The 12,203-nt window shown below is 49.8% G+C and overlaps 1 protein-coding gene across 2 annotated transcripts in view; it reads left to right on the top strand.

The window, feature by feature from the left end:
* LOC115327205 (myosin heavy chain, non-muscle) overlaps window positions 1–11,160 on the top strand; it is a 77,828-nt gene extending 66,668 nt beyond the window's left edge. For both annotated transcript variants that reach the window (XM_029988152.4, XM_029988151.4), the window contains 10 exons: window positions 954–1,163; window positions 2,237–2,488; window positions 3,009–3,221; window positions 4,138–4,299; window positions 4,683–4,900; window positions 5,655–5,778; window positions 6,269–6,477; window positions 7,591–7,699; window positions 8,648–8,820; window positions 10,468–11,160. In XM_029988152.4, the coding sequence (XP_029844012.1) occupies window positions 954–1,163; window positions 2,237–2,488; window positions 3,009–3,221; window positions 4,138–4,299; window positions 4,683–4,900; window positions 5,655–5,778; window positions 6,269–6,477; window positions 7,591–7,699; window positions 8,648–8,820; window positions 10,468–10,594 (1,797 nt within the window). In that variant the 3' untranslated portion in view covers window positions 10,595–11,160. The remainder of the gene's footprint in view (window positions 1–953; window positions 1,164–2,236; window positions 2,489–3,008; window positions 3,222–4,137; window positions 4,300–4,682; window positions 4,901–5,654; window positions 5,779–6,268; window positions 6,478–7,590; window positions 7,700–8,647; window positions 8,821–10,467) is intronic.
* Window positions 11,161–12,203: the final 1,043 nt, after the last annotated feature.

The following is a 12,203-nucleotide window of genomic DNA, read 5'->3' as shown; positions in this document are numbered from 1 at the left end:
TCCAAATACTTTTCCAAATACAATCCTCAAAATTTGCGTCAGCGACTTCAGGGCACTTGCAACGGGTTTCCGGGTGTCTCATTTTAATTTTGCATCGCACATTCGGAAGTTAGTGTGCGAGGCTCTAGTAACGTAATAGAAATATAATCACAAGAAAACATAATCAGCTTGGAGGTAATAGGTGAAAAAGTACAGAGCTTCTAGCAGCTTTTTTTGTCGATTACATTTTGCTATAGACCAACAAAGAACCGAGACAACCAAGACGTGCAGAACTAGCCAGAGAATGTTTTATTGTTGCAACTCGCACCAGTTACGAAAATCTGACGACCCGCGCATTCAGAATGTTCCAGGCAAAATTGTGGATGGAAATCAGGCTGGAAAGCATCACAAGTTGTCACAGGCACTTATTTAGCCAGTCTGCCTGTGAACATCGATTTCGTCACTATTCTTGCCCTGGACTAGCACCGTAATCACAGTCACTAAACCCCTGTGCTTGATTGAGAGACACTGCATTCGGTGCAGAATGTAGTTTTCTTCCTGCTCTGGACACGTCTTAGGATGAGCAAAATTAGTCGTGACAATAAATTTGAGAAATGTATTTTCGTCCTCAAAATTGTATTTAATTACAATTGTATTTGAAATACCCATGTTTTAGTATTTAAATGCACACGTAAAATACATTACCCAATTTGTAATTAAATACAAATGCAAAATACACAAAGTATTTAAAATACGTATTTCAAATACTTGTACTTGAAATACAGCCCATCCCTGGCCTAAGTAAACTTTCTGCTCTTGTCAGAAATGCTCGCGCTTGCACTCTCCGATCAGCCAATTGAGAAATCAAAGCCCGTAGTTGTCCGCCCGACGCGCAACGAGCCGATGCGCGGTCTGGTTTGCCTCGGCGCCTGCCTCTTTCGCCGACGATGCCGTCCCCTTTGCACATTGCACAGGTGGCCGATGCGAAGAAGAAGGCCGATGAGGAAGGGGAGCAGCTGGCCCTGGCGGAGGACGCCCGCAAGAAAAGCCAGAAGGACTCTGAGGCGCTGCAGAGGCAGCTGCAGGAGCTGCAGGGGCTCGCGGACAAACTGGACAAGTCCAAGAGGAAGCTCCAGGCCGAGGTCGAGGACGTCAATGTCGAGCTCGAGAGCCAGCGCACCAAGGTGACGGACGTCTCTCCCTTTTCTTTCGAAGTGGTGCTTTGCGGCGAGAAGATCAGACCTGTCCGGGTTTGGAAAAGTGTAGTGCGAGGATCCTCCTGCCTCCTTTGTAAATTCTTTGAAAAAGGTGAAGCATTCTTGTTGTAAAAGGTCTTGAAAATGGACGTCGGGGAATGTTTGTAGCGATACTGTTGTAGGACCGAAAGAAAGTAATGTAAAACATTATACCAAACCCCGAGCAAGCACACACTCAAAATTTGGAGATAATTGTGTAAAACTGTGAGATGTGTTAGGTCAAAAATATGTAAAGATATGTCTTTTGTATGTTTTCTAAATTTTGCAGAATTAAGGGTGGGCACTTATCGTAAAATGGGCGGATGCTCGGTATTTTTACGGCAGGTTTTTCTCTTTTGCCCGACTTAAAATTTTTGTGTGTGACTGGATCCAGAAAACTCAAATACGTATAAGTGCAGACTTTGGTGCTTGGTTCATTTAATGCTTTCAATATCGCCTTGAGGCCCGTAGCCTTTCCCGAGCTCAATATCCTTCGCAATGTAATTTCTTATGCGGCGTCTTAATTTTCGACGTGTCTCTAAACACCTGCTGCTTTTTATTAAGGCTACCACGTAATGAACAGGGTGTCATCGCATTCGTAATTTGGATCAGTCGCATTTTCTGATTCCCATGTTGGTTGCCCTAAAGCCAACAAATAAAAATACACAAAAAAAAAAAAAAAAAAAAAAAAAAAAAAAAAAAAAAAAAAAAAAAAACGGGAGCTGTTGTGTTGGTGGTTTGCAACCAGTCAGAAGGTGATAGGCAGATTTATTTTTTCGGGGGCTGTTTGTTCAAGTTGGTCGTAATCTAGACAGCAGAAAACAAAATGCTGCCTCTTTGCCTTCTTGGTTTGATTCGCACCAAGTTGCCATTTTGATGCTGTCGATACAGTACCATGATGCGGTTCTGAGATGAAGCTTGTGAGTGTGTTTATCCTGGGAAGAATCAGTGGCTCCAGTTTGAAGACGTGATATTCTATGTATGTAATGGCCATTTTTTTTTTTCCGCTTTATATGTTTTAGGTTGTGGAACTAGAGAAGAAGCAGCGCAAGTTTGACCAGCTGCTGGCGGAAGAGAAGGCGGTGTCGGAGCGCCTGGCAGCGGAGCGAGACAATGCGGAGCGCGAGTCGAGGGAGAAGGAGACCCGCATCCTGTCCCTGGTGCGGGAGCTGGAGGAGCGGCAGGACTCCCTGGAGGAGCTGGAGCGGTCCCGCAAGCAGCTCCAGATGGAGCTGGACGACCTCATGAACTCCCAGGGCACGGCCGACCGCAACGTGAGTGCAGCCACTCCGCGTTGACTGTTGGAACCGGGATTTCCTGCTTTCGGGGTTTATTTTGCTTCGACTTTGGGGGTTTATTGGGGGTTTTTTGGTTTTTGTTTTGGACTTAATTTCTTTCACAGATTTGGCAGTCTCGGCGTCCCCTTTTTCTTATTCTGACCCACCAAAAAATAAATCTCTGTCGAAGCTTACGTTAAAAAAGAACAGGACTGCGTTATGTGAAATGCGAGAGCATTTCAAGGTTTCTCCTATGAAGGCCGTGTTCCGCGAAATAAATAGAGAAACTTCGTGCCCTCGCTCGGCCCTCGGTCATAGCAGGCCGAGCTGTGACCGCGCCGAGTTGCGGGCGTGCCAAGTAGGGGCTCACCTTCCTTTTACGTCGGAGCTTACAGAGCTCGAGTGCAGAAAGATTGAGAGCGCGACCGCCTCACTACGACCATAATCTGGAGCCCGCGGACATTCTTCCCTGTCCACTCGACGGCCGCTCACTCCTCTCTGCCTCCATTCCCTTCAGGTGCACGACCTCGAGAAGGCCAAGCGGTCCCTGGAGAACCAGCTGGCGGCCCAGAAGACTCGTCTGGAGGAGCTGGAGGACGAGCTGCAACTGGCCGAGGACGCCAAGCTCCGGCTGGACGTGACCCTGCAGGCGCTCAAGGCCCAGCACGAGCGGGACCTGCAGGCCAGGGACGAGCAGTCCGAGGAGAAGCGGAGGGCCCTCGCCAAGCAGGTCGGTGATCCCGACGAGTCACCCTTCGTTTACGATTGGGGAGGCTTCTCGGGTCGTTTCCGACGTCCTGCAACGCTCTCCACACCTGACTACAAGGTCCGGATCCCTGCAGGCGAGGATAGCGACGTGCATGAGCAGTAGTTTAGTTTTCGTTGCGAAGAGCGTGGCGAGGAAAAAAGCAATCTAAGAAAATCCCCTTTTATCCTTAGTGCGGAACGCATTTTAACGGAACTCTCTACTGCAAGAAACTTCCGATTGCTTGATGTCTTCCAAACAGATTTAAATAATCTCTCCCGCATTTTATGCATTTTAGAGGTAAAGGTCGACAACCTTGGTAAACTTTTGCATTGGCCAACCTTGACAACCAAAATTTTGAAGCGAGTGATTTATTTTGCGTTGCAGTTGCATGGCAGGGAAACCAAAATCGGCCCTTGGTTGGCGACACACTAGTTAGCCATTCCTTGACCGACTTTCACTGTCAGCCTCTCGGCCGATCACTGATTTACTCCCTCTTGGTCAGCCTCTGCAACCGTTCATTTGTCACTGTGATTACACAGCGGGAAAAGCAAAGTCTGTTTTTTGTTGGGCAACATGCCTGCTAGCCATTTCTTGACCGTCGTTCACTGTTGGTGTTTCTTGTACTCTTCGACCGAGACTTTGAAGCCTGTCATTTATTTGTGTTGCACTGATAGCAGGGCGGAAAAAGCAAGGTCGGCCCTTCATCGGCTATACACTGCCTGGGCGTCCTCTGATCGACACTTCCTGTTGGGGTGTTTTTTTACCCTGCAACCAAAGCTTCAAAGCCAGTCATTTTTGTGTAAATTATTGCACGACAGGAGAAGCAAAGTGAACCCTTCGCCAGCAGCACGCTGGCTAACCGTACCTTGATTGACGTGAACATTGGGGGGGCCACCAGGTTCGCGACCTCGAGGCCGAACTGGACGAGGAGCGCAAGCAGAGGTCTGCGGCGCTGACACTGCGCAAGAAGCTTGAGTCTGACCTCCAGGAAGCAGACCGCCAGATGGACTCCCTTGGCAAGGCCAAGGAGGAGGCGCTTCGGCAGCTCAAGAGGCTGCAGGTAAGCAGGGGAGGGGCTGCGCTGAGCATCTGGAGGAGCTGGGACCATCGCATTGCGCAACTGTTCAAGCTGCCACAATTCCTTTCTATGAGTTACACCATTGCCGTTCAGAGTTTGTGTGTAGTAGTAGACTCCATGTAAAGCAGAACCTAGGGTAGAACGTTTGTAGAGTTGTAGAACCTTCCTTAGGTAGAATCTTTCCAGGTTAGAACCTTCCTAAGGTAGAACTTCCTTGGGCTAGAACGTTTCTAGGCTAGAGCATTTCTAGGCAAGAACCCTTCTGGTGACAAATAACGAAGAATAAAACTTGCGGAACGATGGCACATTGTCCATAGTCGCCACGACCGAAGCACCTCTGTCCTCATGCCCGCCTCGGTTTCTAGGTGCAGGCCAAGGACTGGCAGCGGGAAGCCGAGGAGGCAAGGTCGTCGCGGGAGGAGCTCCAGGCGCAGACAAAGGAGGCTGAAAAGCGGGCCAAGGGTCTGGAGGCGGAGCTGGTGCAACTCCAGGAGGACCTGGCCTCCTCGGAGAGGGCTCGGAGAACAGCCGAGGGCGAGAGGGACGAGCTGCAGGACGAGATCGGCAGCACCGCCTCCAAGGGGTGAGACTGGAAGGTCCCCTCTTTCGAGGCACCGCTTCCTTCTGATGAATGTCAGGAATGTTGCAGGCTAGTTTGAAAAGTTTATGAGTGACAGCAACTATTTTGCCAAGAGGCTTAATTAAGAAAGCTTGCAGACTCCCTTAGCTAAAGTCCCTTAGCTAAAGTCCCTTAGCTAAAGTCCCTTAGCTAAAATCCCACGGTCAGGGTCCTTCGGTCAGGGTCCTTCGGTCAGGGTCCTTCGGTCAGGGTCCTTCGGTCAGGGTCCCTCGGTCAGGGTCCCTCGGCCAGGGTCCCTCGGCCAGGGTCCCTCGGCCAGGGTCCCGCGGCCAGGGTCCCTCGGCCAGGGTCCCTTATCCAAGTCCCTTGCTGAAATGCCTTGTTAACGCCCCTTGCCAATGCCCCTTGTCAAAGTCGCTTGGCAAAATGTCTGCTACTATTTTGAGACACTTTGGGAGGTTCCTTTTTCAAGTTCTGTCTACAAACTCTTGTTAGCTTTGTGATTTGTTTCTGACGACTTAATGCAGATTGGCCCTTTCACTACCACGCACGCTCAAAATGTTTGGCGTTACAATCGTTGAGAGATTATGGCCAAACGTCGACCCTCTAAAACTGCGGCACGAAGTCGCCTGACGAAGTTTGAACGAGTGGCTGCAAAACTTTGCTGGGAATCCGAGCCAGAGATTCGAAGCCCTTTCCTCTAATTGTTCTTCTCAACTTTGTCGACTAAAAAAAATGGCTCTCGTGTGCCCTACAGGTCCCTGCTGCTCGAGGACAAGCGCAAGCTGGAGGCCAAGATGCACGCCATGGAAGAGGAGCTGGAGGAGGAGCAGAGCAATGCAGAGATCCTGCACGAAAAATACCGCAAGATGCAGGCGCAGGTCGGTTGTCTCTCGACTCTTCATTAATGTAGAGCGGCATTCATCCGGCGGAGAAATCTGCGGAGGGGTGGGCGTGACGCCATCAACGGGCGCAACTCCCTCCTCGTCGTTTGCACGGACGGGGTGCTGGTGGGAGGGATGTCGGCACTAGCGGTAGAATTTATCGGTTTCCTTTCTTCACGCCACTTACACCACCACAGACGAATACAGTCATTTCCACACTGGGCACCGAAGCTTCCAATGATGCGATATTAAAAGCAGACTGACGAGCCACGAAACGCGGATTGTTTGTAATGCCCGAGCCTCCCCTCTGCCTGGGAGCTGACGTCGCGCGCCACATTGCAAAAGTGTGACGCTTTCGTCTCATGATGACATTGCTTAGAAATCGCCGAGATTTCTCCCTCGTGCGTTTACCGCTTCGGCAACGTCGGCATTGAAGGGGAGGGTGACGATGCGGCGATCCGACCCCGGGCTCCGGTGCTCCGCGCAGGTGGACCAGCTGACTGCCGACCTGACGGCGGAGCGGGGCACGTCCCAGCGGCTCGAGAACAACGCCCTGGTGCAGGAGCGGCAGATGAAGGAGCTGCGCGCCAAGCTGCAGGAGGTGGAGTCTGCCCACAAGTCCAAGCTGCGGGGTGCCCAGGCGCAGCTGGAGAGCCGGCTGGCACAGGTCGAGGAGCAGCTCGACCAGGCTGAGCAGTGAGTCTGAGGTTGGCTGTTCCTGCGCGTCGAGACGCGTCTTTGGCCGCCGTCGAGGAGGCGATAACGGCTGAAGACGCGGGCTGCGTGCTGGAGGTTTCGGGCATTCGGAGGACGTCTCTTGCCGTTCTCCCAGCCGACGACTGTAGCGCGTTTTTTGTCCCATCACCCTCCCATGCTCCGAAAGTAGTCCCGAAGTGGCAACACACTGCGTCCTAGGGGCCAGCGTGTTACGGCGTCGAAGGTCGCAATATTGGTAGTTGGTCGTAGGAATGCTGGCAAAAAAGGTGAGCAGACGCGAGGGCCTCCGTTGTTGCTGCTTTTCATTTCGCGTCTCCTTCGTTTCTTGTCGACTGCCTTAACCTTCCACTGTTGTACCACTGCTACGACATCGTCGGGCTGAAATCGGGACGCCACTTTTGAGGACTCGGTAAACGCACTGGTTGAAGACGTGCTCCAGGTCCCGCAGCGTCGCACTGAACTCTGGTTGCAGGTTGCAAGCGGTGCTCTCGAAGCCGCAGACGTCCTCGTCTTTCCTCCGTTTCGGCGTAGTTTGGCGAAGAGTGAAGACTACGGCAGCCTTCGGTCAGTCGGAGCAGCGAAGCAAAGCACACGACGCCTCACTGCGAGAAGAGCGGAGCCGTGACACCTTGTCGTGTGCTTCGCTCTGTCCGGCCACAACTTTAGACCTTTGCTGAGCTACGGTGAAATGTAGCATAGCGTAGGCAGCGTTTTTCAAGTTGGGAGCCGTCTCTACGCGCTATGGGTGTTTGGGCCTCGTCGGGTAACTTGTTGCACATTAATTCGACGTAGTGTTGTCAGAGTATGGATCCAAACAACGAAAATAGGTCGCACCAGGTCCGGCTTATTTGTGATTGTGCTCGTCGAAAGCACCTAAAAGGCTAGCGGATGGGAAGGATAACTTTAAATGTGTGCTTCCTGTATGTTCTTACTTTTAGAACTTCACTCTCATGGAAAGAAATAGGTGTGCGTGGCTGTTCATTGCCTCCATGAGAATATTTACATAAACAAAATGATGCTTTTGTTGCCGAGCTTTTGAATTTGGGAAGGTATTTCTCTTGCGGTTCTCCAAAGTGGTCCGTGTCCCTGCAGGGAGAAGCAGGCGGCCATGCGAACGGTGCGCAAGATGGAGAAGCGCCTCAAGGAGTCCTTGATCCAGGTGGAAGACGAGAGGCGGCACGCCGACCAGTTCAAGGAACAGGTACTGATAGACACTTGCCGTATCGGAACGTTACAGAGGAGGTGCCGTACTGAGAACATTATGAAACTGTTACCGTTCTGGAATGTTCAGGTGGAGGTGCCGCGCTGAGTAAATGCAAAACAGTTGCTGTTTCGGAGCATTGTGGTGGAGGTAGTTTACGGAGAAAATATGGAATGGTTGCCATCTTAGAGTTTTTCGGTACAGGTGCTCTACCACACCTCTTGTAACGGTTTACGTGCACCGTTATGACAGCACAAATTTGTTGCTAACAGACTGAATGGTCTGCTTATACCTGCTGCTATTGCAAGAAATTTGGTAACGCTGATTAAGCACAGGCATTTTCGGTCCTTGATTAGTCTGCAGCGGCACGATGTTGTGTGCTTGCTGCTCCAGAGCGAGGTAACTGATTAGAGCATTTATGCTTTGTCTTATTCAGCATAGATGCACAAACCTCTGGTTTGTGCTTTGTGGCTGTCAGCATGTCAGATATGTCTTGAGCAGGGACCTGTTTTATTGTGTAGACACCACTGACTTCTCGTAGTTTTAGTATGATGACGGCAATAGGAAATTGTTATAAATTCAACAAGTGTATTGGTTAACTTGATTAGAAAAAAAAAAAAAAAACCCGAAAAGAACGCAAAATTGTGTGTTTTTGAACTGTAACTGAAAAAAAGGACTGCATAAAACTCGAAACACCTTTTTCTTTTTCTCTTTATTATACTTTCCTAATCAAGTCAGAACAAAATTAATTAAAATTAATCTTAGTTTTGCGATAGGAGGATGAAAGCCGTATTACAGAAGCTAGTATCGTCGAACAAGAAGCAGTGTCTCTACTCTATGCAAACGTGCAGTAGGGGATTCAGACCTCGTTCAGGAACGTCGTGGGCATCTTTCTGCGGCGATGCCACATTTGTGACGTTCATGGCACCTGCGTTCTTCCCCCCTCAGGTGGAGAAGACGAACAACCGCATGAAGAACCTGAAGCGCCAGCTTGACGAGGTGGACGAGGAGTGCTCGAGGGAGAAGGCGCAGCGGCGCAAGCTGCAGCGAGAGCTCGAGGAGGTGCAGGAGTTCAACGAGAAGCTACAGAGCGACCTCAACGCCGCCCGCAGCAAGCTCAGGTGGGTTTGACACACTGCCTTCTGCACTCATCTTACCTTCACTGCGGTGCAGCTGATGCAAGAGTCTCACCGGTGATGGAGTACAGTTGAATCTCTGCTTAGGCTACTTCATGGACTCTACTAGTTAAGTGGAATCGTAATCTACCATAATTTACCGGGAGACAGCCCGCCTAAAATCGGGCGGAAATAAGGAGTGGGCGCATACACTTTCGGAGTGCAATTAAGAAAAGTTGAAAAAGGCTATCTTAGATTGTGTTCCCGCCAAATCTGTCGTGGCAAGGGGCAGTGAAGCAAAGATAACTGCACTTCTCAGTCAGCAATGTTAGCTTATATCCTGCCATAGCTATCTAGACGCATTTACGCCGAGGTCATAATTGATCGCAACGCTATAAATAATAAGTGTGGGCTAGCTTTCGGTGTTTAAAAAAAAGCAGGTAGAGGTAGAAATAGGGGTAAGTTATTTTTTGGGGGGGTGGGGCATCTCTCTGGACATTACGTTAATTAGCATACCCTCGCATCACAGTTCCTTCTTTTGCTCTCCTTAATTCGTTGCAGCAGAAGTCAATAAATGAGGTTAGAATGCACTTTGACCTCATTAGAACCTTAATCTCATTTGCCTTGTTTCATACAGTAGAATCTCCATAGTAGTCAATATTTCAGGAAATGTGTGTTGCTCTATCCATAAGTTATCTGTGCCAGTACCTACGATACCGTTACTGTTAACACGAGCATACTTCCTCTGCTTCACCATATTCATGTCTTTGCTCTGAGTTGTTACTGTAGAAAGGTCCTACTGGTATTACAATCTGAGTTGTGCTGCATGTGCATATATTGGAACCACGGAGCATAGACTGGGCGAGATTCCTAGCCTGTTCCCCACGGTTTGAATGTGAACTGGCGTGACTGCTATTACAAATTGTTTCTTTTCAATGGTCACATAAGTCAACATAAAAAAGACCTTGGAGTTGTGAAACCTGCTCTTCAAGTTAGGAAATTGCGAAAAAAATCTGATTCTGTTGTTACGAAACGGCAGGCATGTCGTACAGATGTGTGCCACAAGCAAGCAGACCTGTTTTGGTCTAACATGCTCGCCCTAAACTCGTCAAACACTCGCTTGACCCTCACCAAACCCGCGTTAGTCTTACCCAACTCTTGCTAAACTCGCCAAATTCGCACTAGACTCATACCAGACTCTCGCTAGACTCGCACTAGACTCGCCAAACTCGCACTAAACTCTCCAAACTCTCACTAAACTCACACCAACCTCTCACTAAACCCACAAAATTCTCACTGAACTCACCAAACTTGCACCTCACTAACTTGGTTCTCACCAAACTCTTGCCAAGCTCACACTAAAACGAAGGGACTCACCACTAGCTTTTTCATCTCTTTGCTACCGTATTTATTTGAATATAAGGCGAGGTTTTTTTTCCATAATCCATAATCTCAAAGTCATACCCCGCCTTATATTCGAAGCTCAGTATAGCAATATGACTTTTTTTTTCTTTTTCTTGGGTCCTTCAACTGCCCCCTCGCCTTATAATCGTGACCGCCTTATATTCAAATAAATACGGTAAGTCTCATAAAGAAGTTGTACCGCAGTGCTCGCCTGTGTCGACGTGTTTCTCTTCCGCACGTTCCCCGCAGGCGAACAGGTGCCTCTAGCGGTGCCACCAGCCGCATGTTCAAGCGCGGCTCAGTGCCAACGGCCTCCGGCGACGAGAGCCCCATCTCGATGCCCGAGGAGTCCCTGACGGAGGACGGCCAGCCCTAGGAGGGCCAGCCTCTGCCAAGTACCACGCGTCCGCCTTCTTTTTTACGTGCCTTGTTTTCTCCCCCGCCTTGATTTTTTTTTTGACGTGCCTCGTTTTCGTGCGAGACGGCGGTATATTGAGAGGGGTCGCGACGGAATTGTGCACTACGAAAGAGGCTCTTTTTTGTACAAATGACAAAACAAAACGCCGGTTACGAATTGCTCACGAAGGTTCTTTCACGTTTTGCCCGCCCTCCCCCTTTTTTTTTTCCCCTCTGAGCGGAACGGTCCTGTCCGAGGGCGAAACCGCCGTGTTTTCTGTGGACAGCTGTATTGGTGCAGCCTCTTTGAACAGAGACTACAGTGTCGGCGGCCATGTTGGTGCACCCCCTTTTGGGGTGGAGGAGGCACGACGCTTTCGTGACGTTTGTTCTTAGGCGGTATACTGTTGGAAGGATATTGTGTGGACTGTGCGTGTGGAATGTTTCCCCCCTCTCCCCGTGTTCCGGCTCGACCGGCGACTTATTTTTATATCTTCTATTGTTATACTTTAATACTGCATCAATAAATGAGTCAGATTATGTGGACATGGCTACTTTGTTTTCTCCCGGTTTTCGTGCTACGGTTTTGAAATATTGCCATGCGCGTCTCCGAGCAAGCGCACCAGTGACCGAACGGTTATCGTGCTTGGCTCCGACGCCAAAGGGCCAAGGATCGGTGCCTGGGAGCGGACGCACCTTTCTGCTATTTCTGTAAATGTCACGTCCTGGTAAATTTGAGAGCCATGTTGCTGGTTCGAGGTTTGAATTTTCTACACGCCAAACCTTCTGCGCTGACCGTTCCAGAAGCCCAAGCATGTACATAAGGGGCTCCACGTGGCGATCCGGGATCAGTTTCACTCTTGCACTCAAACCTGCTGCTACGCTGACTTCGACGTGCACAACGCTCTGTTGGTATCTTCCGCTCCTTTTCTGTTTTGGCGCAAGTTCGCCATATTAAACGTTCAGTTTTTTTTTCGTTACTTACTGCCTCGTCAATTGTCATTCGTGACAAAAAGATCGAGGTACACCTAAGCATTCCTTACAAGTTGTGAATGCGAAAGCATGCAAGCCGCTCGTCCGCTCCCTTTTTCGTCTGCTGCATACTTTTCGTCACGGGTCTGCGCGTGTGCTCTCCTGGTGTACTTGGACGCTCCGTGCTGATCAGAGCCGTATATTGGGAGAGTTTGGCCAATGGGGGAGCAAAGGCCGCCGCCAGTGCCGAATACTGCCCCCGCGGTTAGAGCGTAAACTAAAAGGACGACACAGCGTCGACCAAACAGCAGACCGCGACGTCGCAATAATGAAAACATTTAAAGCGTGAAATAGAAGCGTTCAATCTCGGCGTCTCGGTGACAGTTTGCTCTGGACCAACTTGGTAGAGCAGCATCTTAGCCGAAACTGACTGAAAAAAAACAGTGTAAAGGCTGGAGCGCGGGAGCGTCTCGAGACGCGGATTGAAACCCGCTCAGCTCGTTCGCTGGCTTTGGCAGTGCTTTCTTTCCCAGAGTTTCAGCTGAGACGCTGTTCAAGCAAGTCAAACCCTTGTTTGGAGCGCACGTTTGTTCATTCTGCTGTTGAATATGGACGTG

The sequence above is a fragment of the Ixodes scapularis genome, unplaced genomic scaffold, assembly GCF_016920785.2.
Source record: "Ixodes scapularis isolate PalLabHiFi unplaced genomic scaffold, ASM1692078v2 PGA_scaffold6__148_contigs__length_123643588, whole genome shotgun sequence".
Classification (NCBI taxonomy): Eukaryota; Metazoa; Arthropoda; class Arachnida; order Ixodida; family Ixodidae; genus Ixodes; species Ixodes scapularis.
The sequence above is the reverse complement of the archived record's forward strand: the minus strand, read 5'-3'. Positions and strand labels throughout refer to the sequence as shown.